Source organism: Orussus abietinus, unplaced genomic scaffold (genome assembly GCF_000612105.2).
Source record: "Orussus abietinus isolate OABI.00-Male unplaced genomic scaffold, Oabi_2.0 scaffold35, whole genome shotgun sequence".
Taxonomy (NCBI): domain Eukaryota; kingdom Metazoa; phylum Arthropoda; class Insecta; order Hymenoptera; family Orussidae; genus Orussus; species Orussus abietinus.
In genome coordinates, this window is record NW_019394237.1 from 680047 (window position 1) to 702966 (window position 22920).

Here is a 22920-nt window from a genome sequence, read left to right on the forward strand (position 1 = left end):
CAACTCGGGTACGGCTTTCGTGACTCGAGGTGATAAAAAAAAGGGGCATTAACAGTCGTAACGAGAAATTTGACTTGTCGCAAGAAAAGCGATAACTCGAAAGTGATAACAGATTTTTCTTCAGAGACATCGTTATCTCGTATCCAACGGTTGGATGTAATTGCAAGGAAATTCTGGTCGCCGAGGGGATCATTCCCGCAGGATGGGTGAAACTTTATCGACAAGGTGTCTGTATTTTAATAAGGGGACAAATGTTATTAATTTTTTTTGTTCTGGGCAGGAAAGTCACAGAAAAAAAAAAGAAAAAAATTATTTTCCGTGCGAGGGCATCTATGGCCCTAGGGTTCTTCGTTCCCGAGTTTTCCGAAAAAGAAAATCGGGTCTAAAGGGTGCGCACCCGTTAACGGGGGGACGCTTATCAATTGTTATCGAATTTCCATTGCACCCCCGCCGGAGTCAGGGGGTGGGAGGGGGCGTCGCCGTATATCGTAATGAACGGGGCGCTTTATATCCGCGAATATACGAGCTCTCGTAAAAAAAGGGACCGCCCCACCCACCCACCCCTCGTAGATGGGCTTTTAATCGGCCCCTGATCGGTCGAGGAGAACGCGCTTTTTTCTCCGGAAAAAAGAAAAAACGGAAGAAGGGAAGGTCCTACGTCCACCCCGGGGTCCATCCTTGAAACTCTGGAAAGGACTCCCGAAGGAGATTCCGATTAATCCTTCCCATTCGACCGGGAACGTACCTATCCCCGGTTTATGGAGATGCTCTTCCATCCCGGACGTTTATTGGACGTTTTTATTTATCTTTTTATGGGGGGGGGTGATACAAGTTCGCGGGGGGGATTGCCTCCGCGGCGTTATCGACGTTGGAAATCCTCCAGATCGCGGCCGATTCCCCCTGGAAATTTCTTCTGGGTAATTTATCCGTCCCCTGACCTCCCCCCGGGGGGTGGCGCAGGACGCAGGACCGTACGTGGGCACATGCTAACCCCCCCCCCAGATGTTTGCCGAGGGGCCCATGCCCCCGGAAAAACTTTTCCCGTTCCTCTCGCCGCGAGTTACGCGAATCTGGAGCACTTCCAGGGCTGGACCTAAAAGCCCCGGTGCCGCCTCGTCGATCGAACAAGGGAAAACGCCTCTTCGGGGGGAGGGGGCGACGGGCATTTTCTCACTCCCCTTCCCCCCACGCGATTTTCCGGGACCCTCTGACCGACCTTGTGCCGGGATATTTGGATAGTTGGTCGGAAATTTTCAATCTATCGGCTCTAACTCATTATGAGATGAAGTACTGTCAAACGTGTACGTACGGAAATTAATGTCAAGCTGTTGGAAAAAATCTTGAAGATTCTGGTAATGGTGATTTTAACGCTTTTGAGGTTTAGGGAGGCTTTGGATTTTTCTAACTGTCGAAATTGGTCTTCGTTCCTGGTGACAAGTCTGGATAAAAAATGAGGTTTCCACTTGGCGATCCGTCGCGGCAGTGGAAAAACGCGACGTAGTCAGACAGGGGTGGAGGCGCCAGAGTCGAAATCTCGAAATCTGTAAATCTCGATTCTTTAGAAAATTCGGAAATTAAGGCAACTTCGACCTATCTAGGAAATAAACGCCCTGCAGGAACGAGAATCGTCTCTACAGCTGAGGAGGGAAACCGCGACATGGTCGGACGTCAGCCCGAATTCTCGTTCTTTGAGGACTAGGGAGATTTTGGATTTTTCTGTCAAAATTAATCTCGGTTTCTGGTGATAAGTCTGGCTAAAAAATGGACCTTCCACTTGGCGATCCGTCGCGGCAGTGGAAAAAACGCGACGTAGTCAGAGAGGGGTGGAGGCGCTGGACGAGGGGGGCTAAATCACGAAATCTGGAAATCTTGAAATCTAGAAATCTAGAAATATCAAAATCTCGAAATCTCGATTTTTTGAGAAAACTCGGAAATTAAGGCGACTTCGACCTATCCAGGAGATAAACGCCCTGCAGGTACGAGAATCGTCTCTACAGCTGAGGAGCGAAACCGCGACACGGTCGGACGTCAGCCTGAATTCTCGTTCTTTGGGGAAGTTCCAGATCCTCCCTCGGGACTCTCGGGGGGACTAAAATCCGGAGATTTCGTCGCCGTTGTCCCGGAGGCCCCGAGGACACTTTTGACACTCGTTGTACCTAGCCGGACCGATCGAGCCTCGAGAGGTTCTCTCCTCGGCTGAGACCTCTCTCTCAAGAGACTCGCCGAGACCCTCGAGGAGGATCCTCGTCGATTCGACGAGACCCCGAATTACCGGGACGACCTTCCCGGCTTCTTTTCACTCCTCCTCCCATTCGGCTGGAGGACGGAGATTGCCGAGATATTTTATAAACGCTGCCCACGGTATCCTTGACGAGCTCTATCTCGAGCTCGCGCTTTGGATGCCTCCACGAGGCCCGGAAACACTGACCTTCCTCGTTAACCCCTTTCCCTGATATCGAGGGCGCCGCCTTATTTCTCCCACCTTCTATGCACGCAAAAAAAAGAAAAAAAAAATAGAATTCAGTCGTAGAGATTTACAGATTGAAGATTTACAGATTGAAGATTTACAGATTCAAAACGGCATTACCATCAAGAAGGGTGTATACAAATTTGATTTTATCGACGTCGATGAAATTTCTTATCGCCTTTCATATCCTCTTAACCCTTTATCCCGTCCTGGGGGGTGGTCTCCCGTTTCTATTTTTTTTTTTACATCGTACATCGATCTTATTATCATTACCTTATCAAAATGACATATGGAACCCTTCAGTTCGTATAATTCCCAACGTAGACCGTAAAAGACATCAAGATAAATATAAATGTCGGTAATGGGACGCGGCCAGGATATGTTCCCACTTGAGTATTCAAAACGGCATTACCACCAAGAAGGGTGTATACGAATTTGATTTTATCGACGTCGATGAAATTTCTTATCCTCTTAACCCTTTATCCCGTCCTGGGGGGTGGTCTCCCGTTTCCATTTTTTTTTTTCCGGGAGACGTCTTCCGGTGGCGACCGGGATGACTCGTTCCCTCAGGCTCGACTCTTGATGGGGAGGATCCGTGACTTACCCCTCGGGGGGGTTGGCAGCAAACAACCCCTGTTACCAGGACGCATTGGCGAGTTATCGGTGGTGCAGTCTTGCTTGGCCATAACTTATCCCGGGCTTTACTTTGCGGATATGGGCCGTCGGGGGCAGGAGGGTTATCCCGGGGAAGCAAATAGCCGCGGCCATTAAGAATCCTGTCGGACGTAACTGCGCCCACTAAATTGAACAATAATTTCGAGCGGCCTCCACTCGGCCTTTTCCTCGGGGGCGGCTTTTATTAAGGGGGCGTCGAGAGGGCGGGAAGCTGCCCCGAAGTAAAGTTGGCGTCCGCCGGTCCTGGTAAGCCCGTGACGGGATTTTTCGGGGCGTCGCGACGCCATTCTTCCCCGCAATAACCGGCGGGTGGTGCATCTCACCCCCTTGTCCCGCTTGTCCTCGTCCTTTTTGCCGACCACTCGCGGAATCCCGATTAAAATTCGCCAAGGGAACTGCCAAGGAACACGAGGGTGCCCTTTCCCCCCGAGACACGGGGGAGGTCGACCCCCGCGGATCTCGGGGTCGGGAGAAAGGAGGGAAATTAAACGGGGAATTCTTCTCCAAACGAGGGGGGTGGTTTTACTGCTCTTAATATTTCTCATATTTTCTTCTTTTTTTTTTCCCGTATTACCCGGCTCACTCGGTCGCTCTTCATATTTTTCCCCGTTTATCTACCCCTCTCGGGGGGAAGAAGGGCTCCACCGGAAACCCGCTAATCGCGGAGGAGCCCACTCGATAATTAAACCAAATTAGACCGGCGGGGAATTTCGGGAATTAGCGGTGACATTATTGGCCGGGGTAGTTGTCACCTGCCTCGTTGTTTCACGGGGTCGTGGTCACCCCGGCTCGAAATGGGGATGGGGATAACTCGGGATAATTCACTGGTAATCACTTTTATTCGAATGCCCTCCTTCACGGGCCGGTGGGTGCCGATTTCCAAGCTTAAGGATAAACCGGGATATGCCGATAACCCGGACACTGCAATGCTTTCAGCCCCCGGGATACGGGGCGCGCCCCTCCACCGAATGGGCCCGTAACTCCGGGGGGAAATTCTTCTTTTTACCCCGCAGCTTCTGCAATCACGTGAAAGCCGGATATTTAAGCTTGAAAATAAGCTCTCGCGGAGGGCTCTACGGTGTTTCCATCCCGAGATATGAATTTCCTAAGTCGAACGCACCGGCCATTTTTTACGGGCCGCGGGGGTGAGCTTGAAAAAATCCTACCTCCGCTCCGAAAAATCGCACCCACTTCCGCCTGGCCGCAATTTCAACCTCGAGACGCCCACTTTAAGTCTATCCTCGGTGGGACTTGAAGGGAAAATCTCCTGGGGGTTTTTCCGGGGGATGCGAGCCAGGAACTACCGGTACTCCGGCCGCGAGTCGAGGGATCGGGGGGGTGTACTTAATTTTCCAGGGAAATCGGGAAAGCGAACGGTAGGGCCGTACAACGGACGTTATAATTCCGTTAAAATTAGCCAAGTTCCAAGGCGGGTGCCTCCCGTGGGAATTCATTGAAACGATAGGAAGTACTTGGGAACTGTACGCGCGAGAAGCCCGGGCACGTCAGGGCCGTAATGCAGGGCGAAAAGCCGGGGGAGTCTCGAACTCGGATCCCCGGGACGAATCGATAGGCTTCCGGGGTAATTCCAGGAGTGGAATTCAAATTTCGGTGCCGTCAGAATTTCCCTGGAGGTCGAGAGGGTTAATCTCCGCCAGTTTTCCCCCCTTTTCTTTAACCAACAAAAATCCCTCCGAGAACCTAGAACAACCTAATAAAAAGTACCCGTGACCCTGAAAAGGTATATACATTGCTCACCCCTAAAGAAAAAAAAAAAAATCATAAAAATCGACTAAGATTTCCCGTTCTATATGGAGCCACCCCCGCCCAACGAGGGTGGAGGGAAAAGATAAATCATATCCTGGGAGATATTCCATTCTAATATTTATATTCCATTATTTTTCAAGTCCAAGGACTCTGGGGGGTCCCGAGAGATCCGAAGCGGTCTCAGCTGGTCCGGAAAGGCCGCTGCGGTTTCCGCGACAAAGGGTGGACGTTTCAGGATATCCTGGACTCCCTGGAAGTCGGGAGGGAGGGGGCCAAGAAATATCGGGACACAATTAGATATCCGGACTCGGGAATATTTCCGGCACCCTCTCCTGGTATACCTCGACACCCGGAGCCATCCCGGACGATCCGGAACGACCGCAATGGCGCGAGCCGGAAGAATCAGTTTACGGCTCGTCGCCTATGAATGTTGTTACATAATGTTGGCACACCCCCGCAGGGGGTGCATTACTGCCAGACTCGTGCACAGACCCTTGTCGGTCCCCATCGACGTCGTTTTCACAGGTCGACAGGGGGTGACAGGGGGAGAAAATCGCTCCGGACCCTCGAGGGGTGCGGAAAACGCGACGGACGAATAAGTGGTCGAAGAAACTAAATCCTAGGCCGAGACCGGGAACATCAAATGGTGCATAAAGAGAGCACGATTTTTATAATAATTTATCTACATTTTTTTAATCATTCCAAACCTTAAGGGGGTGTGAAAGCGGCATCCGAAAGCTCAATTGTTCATAAATCTTTTCCACGAACTGGATGTCTCAAATCGTTTCATACTTTAAAACGTGAATATGGAGACCCTAAGGTAGGTCCTGAAACTCGAGAAATTTCATTTTTTCTAAACTATTTTTAAAACACCTATAAACAAATTTGAAAAGATTTAAAATTTCATGAGTTTCAGGACCTTCCTTATAGTCTCCCTATTCACGTTATCAAGTTTCAAACTATTCGGTAAACCGAATTAAGAGAAAAGTTTTATAAACAAAACCTCTTCGACGCCACTTTCACATCACCTTAAGGCGGTATGAAAGAGTCAGCCTATATATATATATATCTTATTGTCATTACTTTACCGAAATGACATAGAAGCCCTTCATTTCGTACAATTCTCGACGTAGACTGTAAAAGACTTCAACATAAATATAAATGTCGGTAATGGGAGGGGCCAGCTTATAATTACCACTTGTGTATTCAAAACGGCATTACCACTAAAAAGTGTCTAGATGAACTTCACCTTATCAGCGTCGATTAAATTTCTTAGCGCCTTTCATATCCTCTTAAAGTCCTTGAAACTCACGAGATTTGTTGGAATGATTTTTTTTTCCAACCTTGTCCGGGATAAATACAATTTTCTTCTTTTTTTCTTTTCGTTGGAAAATTTTCCGAGTTTCAAGACCTTCGTAATCACGTGGGGACGTTTCGGATTGTCCAGGTGCACCTAGTTTGGAGTTTTACCAATATTTGGATGTTTGACGTATGTACGACACTTTGAAAGTACTTTAACCCCTTGCAGAGGGCTTAAGGGTGCTTTTCCGCCTACGCCGAAATGCCGGCGCCCCTTGGAGCTCGGCCTTGCCGTCTTCCTCTCTCCTCTTCTCTCCTCTCCGAGGAAATGGCGCCGGTTATGCAATGCCGGTCCCTCTCTAATCCCTCCGCCATCCCCGTGGCGAAATCATCCCTCCGTGCCAAAACGCCCCCGCGTCGAGCCAAGGATAGAGGAGTCCTGGAAGAGTCCCGCTCCGGCAACGGCCGCCACGCGATGGGAAAACTTTCCGCGCGGAATCCTTCCGCGGGCCCTCCGGCCCTAGATCTCCGCTCGACGGACGTAAATCCGTAAACGCTCCGGGAGCTTGGCACCGAAGTGCTCGTTTCCCTGCCCCCGGGTCTGCCGGTGTTTCCAGGACTTTTATCGCCGCTCCGAAATGTCGCGTCAAAAGCGGGGGTGGGTGGGTGGGTGGGTGGATGGGTGGGCCGGGCAGTTTTTGAGAAATCTGGCACGGCGAACGAGTTCAGATTGCACTCGCCCCCCCTGCTTATCACCGTGGGGTGTCCGCCTCTCCGTGGATTCTGATTTTTCCCCGGATCTTTCGGGAAAATCGAGGTCGATCCGCGGCTCGTCCTTTTCCATTTTCCGGTTCCCTTTCTTCCCTTCCGGTCGATTTTTCGTCCCGTCCCCGGGGTAGAGGATTCCTTCGGGTCTCGGGGCGCAATCACCCGCGTCGTTAGCCACGGTTTCGGGGATTTCGACGGCCGTATCCTGCGGGAGCCTTCGCCCCGGAAGGATATTACGGATTCTAAGGAGCGATCCATTCTCCGGGATTTTTCATAATGCGCCCGCCGCCCTTCGGGGTCCCCTCCCTGTCCGGGGGAGGAGATAGCTTTTCAATGGATGGGGAGGGTAACAGAATGCCGATAATGTTTTATGCATCCTTCATTCCCGGCGGCAAGCCTCGGCTCGAATTTCCAGCCGGCCGGTCCTGGACAGGATTTGCATCCCGGGGGTAACGACGACGCGACGCCCTGATCGGGGAAAAGGAGTCCCCGGGTCCCGAGGACTCCTCCGGGGAGAGAGAGAGCACCGGACATCTGGAGCGAAACTTTCGACTAGCAGCTTCCGGATGTCCGGATTAGGGTCTTCCTTCCTATCGGCGGACCGAACCTTCAGGAGACCGTGTAGGAGTATCCTGTCAGGACCGCGCAGGACCCCCGGCAGACTCAAAGGCAATCGCCGACAATTGCGACGGCGAGAGTACTCCCACGTCCTCGCGTTACCTTCCTCGCAATCCGGGGTAGGTTTCCCCTCTTCAGCGAATCGTGACTCGAAATACCGAGAGGGCCAGGACTCTTCCAGGAGCGGTCAGGACTCGTCTCGTTTTCACCACCCTCGCCTACCCAAGGACCTCCAGAGTTCCCGGGGAAAGCCCGCGACCCTCCGCCGAGGGTCCTAATAAATCCAAGACTCTTCCCCGGAGTTTCCGCGGGGCCGGGGGAATTTTTAACGAACCCCTTTAGCGCGTCCTTATCACTGGGGAAAATTTCATTCGGAGCTTTCGCCGCGATAAGTCGGGCCGAGCGGAAACCCGGGAATTTTTTCTCTTTTTTTTTTTTCGGGAGGGAGGGAACACTTCCCTCCCCCGGTCGATCACGGGAACCCGAGAGGATTCCCTCGACATGGTCAAGCACCGGCGATCTCCCCGGGGGTGGGATTCGCGAGCTGTTAAAAGTCGCAGAATTGATCGATTAATTTGATTAGCTAGCCGGATAATCGGCCACGATAGGAAAAGGGGAGAAGCCCCGGAGATGCGCCGACGTGGCTTTGCTCTCCCTCGGGATTCCACCCTTCCGATGCACCCTCGACCCCTTTCCCCTAGGAGACCTTCTAGGACGAGAACCCTTCCCCTTTAAGACGGGGAGAAATTTTCCCTCCCCTCGTAGGAGGGTCCTGCAGGACTCGCGGCACCCTTTCTCCCCTCCCAGGGGGTCGAAAGGGGTCCTTGCCTCGGGACTTCCGTGCCCTCTTCCTCCCCCAGGACACTTGGCGCTTCCTCGGCACCGGGAGGGGGAGGAATTTGTGGCCGCGTCTCTTGCGAGTGTCAAGCGCCCCAAAATCGAGGGCGAGCCCGCCCGGGGGAGGGGAGCCACCCCCGCACCCTCTTCGGGGCTCTTCTCCGCAGGTCTCCGCCGGCTTTGTGCCCCGGCCCCGACGGTGGCGGCTTTTGAATTTACGTCGAGGAGAAATTTATACGAAAACTTGACAATGCTCGCCAGCCCGGACTCGGTTTGCTAGCTTTCAGGCGAGCCCCCCCGCGAATCGACCCCGTGCCCCTCCCCTCGCCCCCTCGGGGTACACCCCAGATTATACGCGCGGAAAATGAATTCACAGTCGTAACGAGAAATTTCACTTGCAGGGACAAACATGAACATTCATAAAAGAGCCCGTAAACAATTTTGATAAGAACAAAAAAACCATTACTCCCCGGGGGCAACGCAAATTCTATTCAGTTGCGACGTTCTTTTTCCAGCAACGACGAATTCTATATCGCTGATTAGCTTGAACTAAGGCGACTAAATTTCCTTCGTTGTTGCGACAAATTTGTTTGCTAATTTTCAATGATCATTCATAAGAAAGCCTGTAAAGATTTTTGTCGACGACAAATTGTATGTTGCTGATTAGCTTAAACAGAAACGACTATACCTTATTAGCTGTTGCGACAAATTTGTTTGCTAATTTTCAACGTACATTCATAAGAAAGCCCGTAAACATTTTTGACAACAACAAATAAACCATTACCCCCCGGGGACCGCGCAAATTCAATTCAATTGCGACGTTCTTGTTATAGCAACGAAAAATTGTCCATCGCTGATTAGCTCGAATATTTTCTTGGCAGTTGCGACAAATTTGTTTGCTAATTTGGCAAGTATTTTTTATACAGGCTGCGATGTCGGATCGAGCAAACGGGGCGATCTTCCGGTCCTTTAGCAACTCTCGAAATCGGGGCATTTCAGAATTCGCAGGGGGTCGACTGTCTCTCCCTCCTCGCGGATTTTGCACCTCTCGGCTTTCGCGGAACCTCGGAAGAGATCCCGATGCTCGCCTCGAAATCGAGCTCTCACCCTTTGAGGCGGGACCCCCGAGAAAGGGGTGAATGCTCAACTTCGAGTCCTTTGACTCGTAATTCCCGGTCTTGTTTAAGAAGCGACGCGACTTACGCTTAATTTGAGGGAATCCTCCGTGGAGCCGTATCCTGACTCCTCTTCCGGGAAATTACTTCGCACTAATATCCCTACCCTTAATCGCGAACGGGGTGGTATCAATTTCCCAGAGGATATTGACATTTTCGAAAAATGGGAAGGACACAAAAGAATCCTGAATCCTTGGTCCCTAGGGTGGGAGAAATACATTTCCTCGTCGACAAATCGAATTTCACTCGGGTCCTTCATAACTACGCTTTACTGTATCGCATCATTCGGTGCATCCAGTTTGGATAATTCCGTTATCAATATTTCGACATCCCGTAGATAGAGTGACCCTTTCGTTCCGCCTTAACGCGCTTGCGCGCCCTTCCTTCCGCCAACTCGCCGTCCGGCGTCCCTTTGACGGGACCCGGGCACGCTCCGGTGGGCGCCTCCACCCTCGGGACTCCTTTAATCCTCTAATCCCTGCTCCTCCGCGATCGGGCACTCGGAGAGACTCCTGGGGACCGGGGATTAACGGCGATCCGTCGAATCGTTTCAGACAACGTGCCTAACCGAGCTGCCGGATGTAGCGCCGTGCAACGGCACCGTCCGGTTGCCACCGCCCTGCGAGGACTCGACCAGCAGCGGGAGCAGCAAGGAGAGGAGGGAAGAGAACCCTCGGAGACGATGTCGAGTCCTGGCGCCGATCCTCCTGCTGGCAGGGGCCCTGCTCCTGGGGGGGCTGTGCCTGCCCCTGCTCCTCCAGTCGGCCCCGGCGACGCACCAGCAGAGACTGGACGTTATCAGGAGGATACTCACTGAAGTGCCTCTTATCGACGGGTAGGACGTCCCGAGGGGATCGAGGAAGGATGCTCGATCCTGCAGGTGTTCCCTGGTAGAGAACCCGACCCTCGTTTGATCCTCCTTCCCTGCTCTTCCAGGCACAACGACCTGCCCTGGAACGTCAGGAAGTTCGTGCACAATCAGCTGGGGGAGGTCAACCTGAGCAGCGACCTCGGCAGGGTGGACCCCTGGGCCAGGTCGGACTGGAGCCACACGGACATCCCGAGGCTCCGGGCAGGACTCGTCGGGGCGCAGGTGAGGGTTTTGGGGCTTTGTCTGAGAGATTTCGAGGTTCCCCTGGGACTGGGAGAGAGGAGTCACCTCGGAGGCGGATCCGACTTCTTCGCGGCCCGGGAGGACAGGTGGACCCTCCTCGGGGGTGATTTCTTCCTTCCCTCTCGTCGAGGAGTAGGAGCCCAGCTTTCCTGGCCAGGAGAGGAGACCAATCCGCGGTTGTTTGTCGAGGGTCCTCGATAAACTTGCCGGACGCTGGGTTCCTTCGGGATATGGTGCTCGGGCCATCTGCCGATAAGTTACGGTCGCCGCGAAAGGGGTCAACGAGTGGAGGGCCCTCCTCCGGAGCTTTCCTCCCATCTAGGGGATTTCTCCGTCTAGGATTTCGCCCCCCCCAGTGGGTGGAAAGCCCCCCCCCGAAAATCAACACCCGTTTCTCCCGGGCGCGCCATCCGTCAACGTCGGGACATTATCCGAGAGTGCCTCTCTCTCGTGGGTTTTTAATTTATAACTTTTTACCGGGACGCGGGATCAAAAAATCCTTCCTATAAATATCGTCCGCGGGGATGCGAGGGACAACTTTTGTCCGGGGCGTTTTCCTGGCCGACGCGTCCTCGCGACGGAAAATCGAATTTAATCCGGAGAGTCTCTTAACCCCTTAATTCGTTTTTAATCCGGGCCTGCTTAATTAGAGGTCGATTCCGAGAGGGAATTAGGCGGTCCGGGGACTCGACTCCTCTCGTGGTTCTAATTTTCCCTGCCGGTCCTAAATTTCGTCTAAGGACCTGTCCTCGAGACACCCTCCTCCCGGAGGACCCGGAGCTAAAACTGGTCCCTGAGTTCTACCAGGAACGTTCATTTCTCCCGGATAATTATTCGACCATTGATATCGCTCGGGCGGATAAATCAAAATTATTAATTCCCGGTAATCGGGGAACGAAATATCACCACATATATAAATATATATATATATATTCCATCCCCTCGAAATTTATGCCTTCCACCCTGAGAAAGAAAAAAGAAGAGAGGAAATTCCAGCCATTCTCCGAGTTAATTATGGCGAACTCGATAAGCGAGTTGGTTCAACTTTGAATTTTTAATTAAATAGTGTAGTCAAACTATTTTCACGGTCGCTGTAACTCTAAATGTAGGGGATTCAGCATTTTTAAATGACTTAATAAAAATCTGTTTTTGTTTTTCACCTGCATGTTTGAAGGTGAATTTACTCTTCTATTTTTTTTCGCGTACACGTTTGGAGGTAAATTTACTCTTTTTTTTTACGTTCATGTTTGGGGGCGAATTTATTCTTTTTTTTTTCACCTGCCTGTTTGGAGGGGAATTTACTCTTCTTTTTTTTTCACCTACATGTTTGGAGGTGAATTTACTGTTTTTTTTTGCATACATGTTTGGAGGTGAATTTACTCTGTTTTTTTTTTACGTTCATGTTTGGGGGCGAATTTATTCATTTTTTTACCTGCCTGTTTGGAGGTGAATTTACTCTTCTTTTTTTTTCACCTACATGTTTGGGGGTGAATTTACTCTTTTTTTTTGTTTTTCCTCGGGGAGGTTCGCGGGTCGAGTGGCAAAGGAGAGTTCCGTTTATCCCGGCCGATTATACAGATCGTCCGGAACGGGGGAAACGCTGCGGCCTAATCGCAGGTCGGGCCTATCGGCATCTGCCAATCGGCGTCGAGCTTCGGGAGTCGGCGAGCCTTCCTCCGTCGCTAATGGCTGGGGCTTAAAGCCCGACGCCCGGGATTGCGGATGCTGCTGACCGGGCGGAATGCGTAATGCATCTGCAGCATCCGGGAATCCCGGATGCGCGGATTCCCCGGCAATCGGCGTTTCTTCCTCCCCCGATTCCTTTCCGGTCCTCGAGGGTGGCGACTCGAGGCGGGGGGCCCTGGGTTCCGGGGGTACAGAGAGGGCGGAATGCATAATCCGGGTGCAGGGGTGCGGAGGTGCATCCTCGCGTTATCGTCCCCCCGATTGGCCGGGGCGCTCCGGGCCTAAGTGAATGGCTCTGCGGAGAGAGCTTCGCTGATTACGGTGTCGCCATTGACTCCCCTCGAAATTGGCTCGCCTCTGTCACGGAACGCACCCCGAGGACCATTAATCTCCCCTCCGGATGACGCCCAAATCCGCGGCCGACCCTCGACCTGGGAATATATCCCGGCGTCGAGGCAGGATCCCGATTGCCGGTAGAATTCCGGAGAATTGGGGATAATTCCGGGGATATCCCCGAGGACGGCGTCTTCGGTCGCCCCCGAATTCCTCCCCTTTTTTCCATCCCCCCCGCGTACGTCGGCCAGGCTTAATGATTTATGAAAACGTCGGGGGGGGGTAGCTCGTCGACGGGGTGGTTTCCGGGGAGCCGACGGCAGGTGTCGATACGCCAATCACGCGTCCCGACGCCTTGTCGTCGGCCAGGGGGAAAGAGGACGCCTCGGGTAGGGGTAGGTCGGGCCGATGGTTTATGCGCTCCATTTGTAACGAGGGGTGGTGGCCAAGGGGCGAGAGAGAGAGAGAGAGAGAGAGAGAGGGTGGGAGTTGCATCCCGTCCATAATTAGGTCACACCGGGCAACCCCGATGCACTGACCTACCCCGACGGCCATTTTCAGGGGGCGAGCACCCTTCGTCTTCCGGTCTTCGGGCGATCCCACCCCCTGCGTCCCCCCATCCCCGAAGAATAATTCCCTCGATCCCGGAAAAGAAATCGACTCCGTGGTCGGAAAACAAAAGAAAAGGAAATTAGAAAGAAAAAACCGCCAATTAGAGCGACGCGCCTCGAGGGAGGCATCGACCCCCGAGGGGGGTGTCTCCCCCGCCGGGGGGGCAAGAGAAAGGGGTTCGAGTTACATCGCGGAAGTCTATGTAATACATAATGCGTAGATAAATATTTTTATTTCCACCCCACGTATCCCCTTGGAGAGACACCGAAGGAAGTGCCTCTTCCTCCCTCCCCCCGGGGGGTGTTTATTCGGGGGGGTATTTGTCCACTCCCCCGGGAACCCGAGGAGAGGTGCAAACGTCCCGAGGTCCTCGGAAAAGTGAAAAGGGACCCTCCTCCCGGTTTTCCCGGGGAGGCTTCCGGTTTCCCCGGCTCTTATCCCCCGGGAGTCCTGGACCCCCTTCCGGGGGGGTGTCCCCTCGATTACGGGAAAATCGAAGAGGGAGGATCCCATTTCCGGGGCTGATCGGCGATTTCGGGCCGCATAGAGGGGGGGGGGGGTCGATAAATTAACACCCCCTCTCCATCTCGCGGTGTCATTCGATTAATTCCAATGGCTTCGATCAATCGGAATACTTTGTAGGGATTCCACCCCGATCGATGGCGGCCGATACCGATTAGGGGGTCGTTAGCGATCGACTCGATACCAATCGAGATCGTGGCGATTTGATATTTTCTTTCAGGGGTTCGTTTCCCCCCCTTGTAGGAGATATCGGCCGCGTTTGGGGGTGGAATCTCCCTCCCTCCCTTTTTTCATTTTCTTTTTCCCTTTCCGGGACGGAGTTCTCCGATAAAGGGGGGGAAGATGTAATTCCGCGGGGATATCCATTAATCGGGACGCTGTCATCCGGCGTCCGCGAATACTCTTGGGTATCTTTGAAGTATTTACCGAGGCCGCTTCGGACCCGGTGCTTTTATTCCCTTTCCCGAGGGCTCTCTCCGCTCCTCCGGATTACCGGATTTCCATGCCTTTGCGGGAGGTCCTCTGCGCCTCCACCCGCGGTGTCCTGGCCCTCGCCCAGAGGGAGGACCTTTCCTATCCACGGATACGCGTCCACCCTGTCGCGGAATATCGCGAATCCCCCCCGACCTACCCCCATCCTCCGCGAGGTACAGAATTGATAATACACCCCCTGTTATCATATCTGGAACATTTTCGAAATCTCGAAATTAAGTCGATAGCTCCCTCGAGGGTTCTTACCCCCTCTCGGTGGATCCGCGGATTCGCCCGGGGGCGAATCCGCGGATCCAATCTCGCGTTTCCGGAACGAGCCGGTGGCCGCTTTAAATCGAACGCAGGGCGACCGTTTCCGCCCCAGAAAGCCGCAAAGCCGGCCGCGAGGGCGGGGGGAGGAAAGAGGAAGGGGGTGCTCGGACAAAGCCATGAATATCCCGCGGTAGTTTCTTGGTTTCCCCGTTTTCTCATCTATCCCCGACTTTTTCCCTCCGCTCCCCCTTTTTTTCTTTTCCCCCCCTCCGATCTTCGAGAAGGGCGCGGAAGGGGTTTCTGCGGTTTCCGCAGCATCTTGCCCGCAACGAAATGACCGCGAGAGCTGCTCCTTTGAGTCGGGAGTCTCGAAGGGGGTGGAGAGACATCGGGGGAATGCAAATTGAAAATTGGGGGGAGGGCTCTTCTATCCAGGTTGCGGGGAAAAAAAAGTAAGCCAAGTACATTTGGAATTCCGCAGGCGTTTAGTGCCCCTTTCCCCTCTCTACCCCCCGATTGCGGTCGAATTGCCGACCAATTGGCCGATTCGGTAAATGAAAACAGAGTCTCGGGGAAACGAGCTCGGCTTTCCTGGACCGAGTATCCCTCGTGGGCGCGATGGAGCCCCATCCTCGGGGGCCTGGGGGGCAGGGGGCGAACGGTGTTATCAAAAAGCCACACCCCGCCGATTTGGCCCGACAAGCGGCGATTTAACGACGAGACCTGGATCGATTCCTCACCCTACCCCGGCGAATTAGCGGTCGCCGGGGTGCGCCCCCACCGCCGTAGAATCCGCGGAAATTGCGATTTCCGCGGAAAAACGCGAGGCGGTTTTTCTCGGGGAATCGGTCTATCCCCTTTTTTCTCATTCTTTTCTTCCCGATGGAACCCTTTTTCGGGAGCCGAGGACGCGCATTGATAATGAAAGGACCCGCGGTGATAACGATTAGTGGAAAGGTGCGGAAAGGAAATCTCGTCCTGGCCGGTCCGGCGGAAACGCAGCGGGGCCTATGGGGGAACCATCTCGCGGCTCGTTATGCCCCGTCATCGTCCCACGGTTTGCGGAGCGCACGCGATTCCAATTAGCCTGCGGTCTAATTACCGCGGGCTTCCGCGCCAGGGCAAATATTGAATTTCGGCCCTCGGAACTCGAAAACCGATCGACCGCGTCCCGCAAACGACGTCCCTTGACGCGCGACTCCCGCGGCCGATTTCCCGCGCGGCCTGCCGACGAGCTAATTTCCTTCCTGCCTACCCCCTCTTCAACCCTTTCTGCATTTTTTGCCAACTCCCCAGAACCCCCGCAAAGAGGGGAGTCGACTATCGCGGACGACATCCGCGCGCAAAGGAAGCGTAACAGCCCCCCAGGGGCAGCTGTCAAAATCAGCTGATCGGTCTTCCCGTCACCTCTTACGAGGAGCGCGTACCTTGAGAAAGGAGAGATGTCATCGATGAATGATCATTCAATGAATTTCACTACGAGCTAATTTCCTTCCTGCCTGCCCCCCCTTCAACCCTTTCTGCATTTTTTGTCAACTCCCCAGAACCCCCGCAAAGAGGGGAGTCGACTATCGCGGACGACATCCGCGCGCAAAGGAAGCGTAACAGCCCCCCAGGGGCAGCTGTCAAAATCAGCTGATCGGTCCTCCCGTCACCTCTTACGAGGAGCGCGTACCTTGAGAAAGGAGAGACGTCATCGATGAATGATCATTCAATGAATTTCATTAAATGTCGATGTAAATTGAACGCGATGTTCATTCCGAGTTGTAAGAATTTGAGTGAAATGATTATTAATAATTTTTAGAGATGATTAAAAAATATGGAATTGTAATATCGCTACTACGGTATTTTGTGTATGTCGATGTCTCGGTATGTATTGAGATTTGTATTTCTCGGTGAGGTATGTACAAAATGCTGATGGTTACCGGTAAGTGAAAGTTATCGAGTACCGGTCGAACAGGGTCGGTTCCATCGATTGATCGTTGACTCGGGATTTCTCGTCGCCGGTCTCTAGGTATCCGTTAAATGGTCTCCGTTTCATTTTCAGTTCTGGTCCGCCTACGTGCCCTGTGGAGCAGCGCAGCTGAACGCGGTCCAGCTCTCCCTGGAGCAGATCGACGTGATCCGGAGGCTGGCCGAGATGAACGCGCAGCACCTGACGCTGGTCACCTCGGTCAAGGGTGGGTCGCCCTATTCCCTTTTAGCCTCGATTTTGAAGATTTCCCGCGGTCGAGGGTGGCCCTCAGTGGGCCGGAAAATTAGGGTAAGACCTCGGTGTCGGCGGTACTTGCGCGCGTAATGGCGCGTTACCGGTTGACGGGGCCGTAATTACTTTCCTCGTGGGGGGCGGTTTACGTCGCCGGATTGAACGCGTGCACCCCCCTAAGGGGAGGCACGTGTAAAACGTCACCCTGGTCGGACGACAGGTGGTCGGCGTTGCTTGCATTTCCCACGATTCCCTCGTAACCGGGGAGAGGGACGTCCTTGCTCCTCTCCTGGGAGGTTCGACCCCAGGAAGGATCCTCCGACCCCTCGTGTTATCCCCGGATTCCTCGAAACCTTGCTCCTTCCTGGACTTTCTATTTTACCTTTTACTTATTTCTTTTCTTTTTTGTTTTCCACCCTCGTTGCATGCCCGCTCCAGAGTGGCCGTGAAATCGACGGAAAGAGGGGGCGGAAAGTCGATTTGCAACCCCTTCTTCTCTTTCCTTTGTTTTCCCTCGGCTTCCTCTTCTCCGGCTCGAACTTCTCCTCCTCGAGTCGGGAATTTCGAGGACGCGTCCAGGATACTGGAGAAGGTGGAGGCGATCGCGTCGAATGCGATAAACCCCTCTTGAAGGAACGCCGTCCCGGGAGGACGAGGTCGATTTATTCGAGCTTTTAACTTTCCAGGTCTAATCGAGGCGCACCGAGAGGGGAAGATCGCGAGCCTGATCGGCGTGGAGGGTGGACATTCCCTGGGGAACTCCCTGGGCGTGCTGAGGACCTTCTACGGCCTGGGGGCCAGGTACCTCACCCTGACGCACGCCTGCGACACCTCCTGGTGAGAGCTCCGCCGATTTTTCGGGAGGGGTGTCGGGGTGTTGTGGGGGATCGGTCGGGGCGACGTCGAAAGAGGTCCTGAAGAGGTCCTGAAGAGGTCCTGGAGAAGCTCCGGCCTCCAAAATCATCCCCGAACCGTCGAGTACCCCGAAGAACCTCTTCCAGAAAAAAAGACTCCCCGAAATTCCTTGTCGCGTCCTCCCCTTTCGATCGCACCCTCCTGGGGGATGACGCGCGCTCCTCGAAGAGCACCCCGTGCACTTTACGCACCGCACGGTGCACCGACGTCGTAAAAGTCAGGGTCAATCCTCCCCGTGGCGGTTTTAATTTACGAGGGGTAGTTTACCGATACGCCGGGATTTTATTCACCGGTCCGCCCGGGTAAACCTAGGGGCGGTTACGATCGATGACGGAGGGAGCGAAAGAATTCCTTTTTGTTCCTCCGGGATCGTCTCGATCGATTCTCCCGCGGGAACGGGCCGAGGCGTCCCTGGGGACCCGCAAGGATCCCAGGACGTCGGACGTCGCCGGGAGGAGGTGGGAAAGCTGGAGATTGAATTTTCCTCGGTCCGCGTCGATGTATGCCTCGCACCCCCGGGAGAAGGAGGGGGCCCTTTGCCCCAGGGGTGCGCGTATGCACCCCTGGGAGGGATTCCCGGGGGAGGGGGGCGAGTTGGTCCCGAGATATTGAATTTTCTCCGGCCTCTCTCCTTCGGGACGTCTCGCGACGTCGCACCGTATTGCAACTCGAACTCCACTCGGGAGGGGAGAAAACAATCGACCCCTCTCCCCTTCATCCCTCTCTGCGGGAATTTTTGCCGGGGGATCCCTGAATGTCGAGCCGGACGAAAATTCGATCTTATCCCGGGGGATGATATCCTTTATGGCCAGGGCCGATGGCCGACGAATCTAACGAGGATTTTCTTGGCAGGGCAGTCTGTTCGGTCGGGGAGTCCAACGGGACCCAGGAGAACGTGCCGGGACTCAGCGAGTTCGGGAAGGTGAGTACGGCATTTATATATTTTATATATATATTTTTTTTCCCTTCATTTTTGGATCCACCCTTGCGGTTCCCCCAGGTGAGACGCGTCCCGTAGGCGAGGTATCCCCCTATCCTGGATATCTGAATACTGCAAATAGTCCAGACATCCTTCCTAGCGATAAATCAGACAATGGAGATGCATTGCCCCTAGAAGGCGACTCGAAAGGTATCCCTTCCCTCGGGACGCTGCCCTCTTGGAACGCGTTCCGCGGCGGAAACGGGACCGGGGATTTACAGGGTGGCATATTGCCGCGAATCGGGAACGGCGTCGCGACGCGGGTCGTCGGCCTCCGTTTTATCAATTTTATCACGCTCGTCGTTGCGGCTGCGGGATATCCCCGGGTTATAGGCGGCATCCTGGGGGAAGAGTCGGCCTTCGATCCGTCCCGATTCCTCCGGGAGGCGGCGCCGTTCGCCCATCTCGTGGACGGCATAGGGAAAAGGGGTGGGAAGGGAAAAGAAAATGATAAACCAGGGGTTGGCGAAAATTTCCACGGGGGGTCCCTCAGGAGGGGAACCCTCCTTGTAAATTAATCGGCTCGAAGACTCGGAAGACTCGGGGGTGGCTCCCGGGGGTGCTGGGGGCATTTACTCCCCCTTTTATTCGCCCCTTCTTGACCCTTCGAAACTTAGACAATTCGATTTTAAGTTAAACCGCAGACGTATATACGCGTGTATATACATTGAATATACATTGGATCGGCAAACTACCCGAGGGGGAGTCGCCCCCGCGGGGGTGGAGGCCGATCTTGGACCAATAGCCATTAAGATTTCCCTCGTTTCTCGCAAATCGCTTCCGGATTCGTTTCCAGCCATGAATAACCAAGCAGGAGTGTCGCTCCTTCTTTCCCCCCCGTTTTCCTTTTTCCCATTTTTTCCTCCTCTTCCCCTTTCCTCCCCGTCCGAGACACCCGATAAAAGGGGAAGTCGTGCGTGCTCGCGAAAATGGAGCGGCACGCTCGTTGGGAAACCCCCGGCCATTGTCCCCCTGGAAAAATCCGTGGCTTTTCCGCCGGTCGTGGAAACGCGCGCCACCCCCTTCGGCTCTTGGTATCGGCTCGAGGGGGAGGATCCGCCGGGAAGGGTTAAAGGACCTCCTCGAGGATGTTGGCGGGTCATTTCCAGGAGGACGACCAGGGGTGAAATTAGGCGTTCCTCCTCTGTTTGCAGGCCGTCGTGAGGGAGCTGAACAGGCTGGGGATGCTGGTGGACCTGTCCCACGTGTCCACCAGGACGATGAGGGCTGCTCTGCAGACCACCGGGGCTCCCGTAATCTTCTCCCACAGCGCCGCCAGGGCCCTCTGCAACTCCAGCAGGAACGTTCCCGACGACGTCCTTAGGAACCTGGTGAGTCCTCGAGGAAAGGCGAAGGATTAAGGACGAAGAAGGGAACTTTCAACGGCCCTGAGGAAATCTTCTGGGAGGGGGAAGGGTAATTTCCTTCGGGGAAGGTCCTGGGTGTCCTCCAATTACCGGGGTGACGGTAATTCATGTAACCACCCCTGGAATCCCGGGCCATGTGGAAAGCGGATGATCTTCGATTCTCTATCCCCTTCCGGGCACTCTCCGGTAACGAAGTCCGCACCTGTTCCGGACCGTTCGAAGCCAATTAGCAAATGGGCTCCGCCGGGTCGCCTGAGAGAGAAAAGGGAGGGAAGGGGGGAAAGGAACGAAGAGGCTGGGGTGAAGAATCGCCGCGATTCGCGCCCCCGGGAAAAACGGCGAGCCTGGAAGCGGAAAACTGAAGCCTCGGTTTTCCGCCCTTAAGGCGATATGAAAGGCGCTAAGAAACTTAATCGACGTCGGTTAAGTCAAATTCATCTGTACCCTTTTTGGGGGTAATGCCGTTTTGAATACTCAAGTGGGAACATAAGCTGGCGCGTCTCATTACCGACATTTATATTTATGTTTAAGTCTTTTACAGTCTACGCTGAGAATTATACGAACTAAAGGGTTCCATATGTCATTTCGGTAAAGTAATGATAAAACGATCGATGTCAAACTGTGGAAATCCCATGAATTCATGACTTTTTATATTCTGATGAACCGACGTCGCCATCTGTGACGTTTAGCTGCAACTAAATTTTTCCTCTAAGAACACGTGGTAGCCGCGGGACTAGCCAGCATTCTCTTGCAATCGTTGGCGAAAGTATTTACCACATTTTCCCATCTGACTCTGTAATATTCCATTTCTACGGTATTCTAAATTGTTCAAGCTAGGTCCTGAAATTCTTTCATTTTGGATGTTATGCCTCCAAGAAGCGTGAAACATCGAACACGTGGCCGGACCACGCCACGTGGGTTCCAGTCCATGATAAGTAAATAAATATTTCATGAAAACTGAAATTTTCTGAGTTTCAGGACCTACTTTATGGCCTCCATATTCCCGTGGGGAAATTTCAAACGAATCGATACACCCATTTCGGAGAATACTTTCCCGAAGGATTTGACTTCTCAGATACATATATAGGCTGACTCTTTCATATCACCTTAAGGAGGCAACCTGGGGTCCGAAGTCGTTTTGAAAAATGAACCCGGTGGGGAATTCTTAGCCGAAACCGAGGGGTTGAATCCGACCACCCCCGAATTCCCGGGCACACCTACGGGATTCCCTTTAACCCGCGGTATCTCCGGCGCGCGGGGGCGGAGAACGAGGATAAGGGAGGGAGAGAGAGGCATAAAGAGAGGGTGCTTTACCGCATCGTCCGAGGGGTTAAGGTTTGCGGGCCAAGTGGGAGTCCTGAGGGATACTCGCCCCAGGGAGAGGGCTGCGGACACGCGGAACGGGCTCGCGAAACTTTCGTCCAGGGCCGAAATTATTCGGTTTTGGGTCAGTAAACGCGCGGATTGGAGGCTGTTCAAACAGGAGCAACCCCTCATACCGGAGCCCTCTCCCGAGGGAGGGGAATCGCTAGGAGGAGACTCGGGAAATGCTAATGCATCCCCTAGCGTGGTGGATATCCGGGGGTGGGTCTCGTCCGACTCGGAAACCCGGAAACCATCCCCGAACTTTTCGCCCGGGCTAACTTTCCTGCGGGAAACGACGTTTCCCGACCGACCTGGACGCGTCCCCTTTCCCGAGGGATGCACGCGCCCGGGAAGGGACGCTTTGCCTATCCGGAATCGAGCCTTCCCACCCTGAGCCTCTCTTCCCGAGGGACCTGATCGAATCCGGACTGATAACGCGCTATATCGCTTCCCGATAGAATTCATCCCCTTTATCCTGTGTTCCTTCGTTCCAGGCGAAAAATGGCGGCGTCGCTATGGTGCCCTTTTATACGTACTTCATAACCTGCAACAACACTGCCACGATTCGGGACGTGATAGGTGAGTTGACTTTGCACCGATAAGGAACTACCCCCCAGGGGGTCCCGTGGGATGGAAATCATGAAATCCCTTGCTCTTTCTTTCAGCGCACATTAATCACATTCGGAAGGTAGCGGGCATCGATCATGTCGGGATAGGAGCGGGATTCGACGGGATCAACTTGTAAGTACGTCCGCGTATCCCTAGGGATACCCCCTGCGTTAAGAAAAAATCATTTCTTCGCAATGGACATTTCTTCAGAATGGCGATGATTAATTTGGGTTACATAATTATCCTTTTAATTAAAGGATAAAAATATTTCTTTGGTTAAGTGGATTTTTTTTCTTTTTTTTTTCTTTCTTTAATGTGATAAGGGGAGGAATTATTTCTCTGGGGAATTATTCCCCTTCGTTTACTGGAGGATTTGCGATTTTTAGCACGCCGACCGGCCTCGAGGACGTCTCCAGGTATCCCCAGCTCCTGGCCACGCTCCTGGAGGACCCCACCTGGACCGAGGAGGACATCAAGAAGCTCGCGGGACTCAATCTGCTGAGGGTCTTCGCTAAAGTAGAACAGGTGAATTCATTCGAAAATTACTTCCCGAGGGATCCCCCCATCTCGCGCGGGAAAATGCCTCCTGTTAATACGAGAGGTCCTGAATTTTTTACGGGAATTCCGAATCCTCGCCAAGTTCCGTCCTGCGTCCAGGAAATGACTAGGCTCTCCAGCCTTTGCGGATTAAATGCGTGGCTCTTTTAATCCCGTGGGAATTCTTTTTTACCTTGGAATAAAAAGTCCTCCCACGTAATCCTCGAGGCGGCGATTCGTTATCGGGATTTTCAGGAAAATCTGCGCCATAAGCAGATCCCTCGGGACGAAAAATGACGGTTTCGCGGCAGGAAATGGCGGAGTG

At 53.4% G+C, this 22920-nt stretch overlaps 1 protein-coding gene across 1 annotated transcript in view; it reads left to right on the top strand.

Moving 5' to 3' along the window:
• Nucleotides 1-22920, top strand: part of LOC105694989 (dipeptidase 1) — a 33343-nt gene that overhangs the window by 9517 nt on the left and 906 nt on the right. The window contains exons 3-11 of the mRNA XM_012416191.1: nucleotides 10161-10441; nucleotides 10543-10699; nucleotides 16665-16797; nucleotides 17510-17660; nucleotides 18591-18660; nucleotides 19872-20048; nucleotides 21944-22028; nucleotides 22115-22190; nucleotides 22445-22583. Coding sequence (XP_012271614.1) covers nucleotides 10161-10441; nucleotides 10543-10699; nucleotides 16665-16797; nucleotides 17510-17660; nucleotides 18591-18660; nucleotides 19872-20048; nucleotides 21944-22028; nucleotides 22115-22190; nucleotides 22445-22583 — 1269 coding nt within the window. The remainder of the gene's footprint in view (nucleotides 1-10160; nucleotides 10442-10542; nucleotides 10700-16664; nucleotides 16798-17509; nucleotides 17661-18590; nucleotides 18661-19871; nucleotides 20049-21943; nucleotides 22029-22114; nucleotides 22191-22444; nucleotides 22584-22920) is intronic.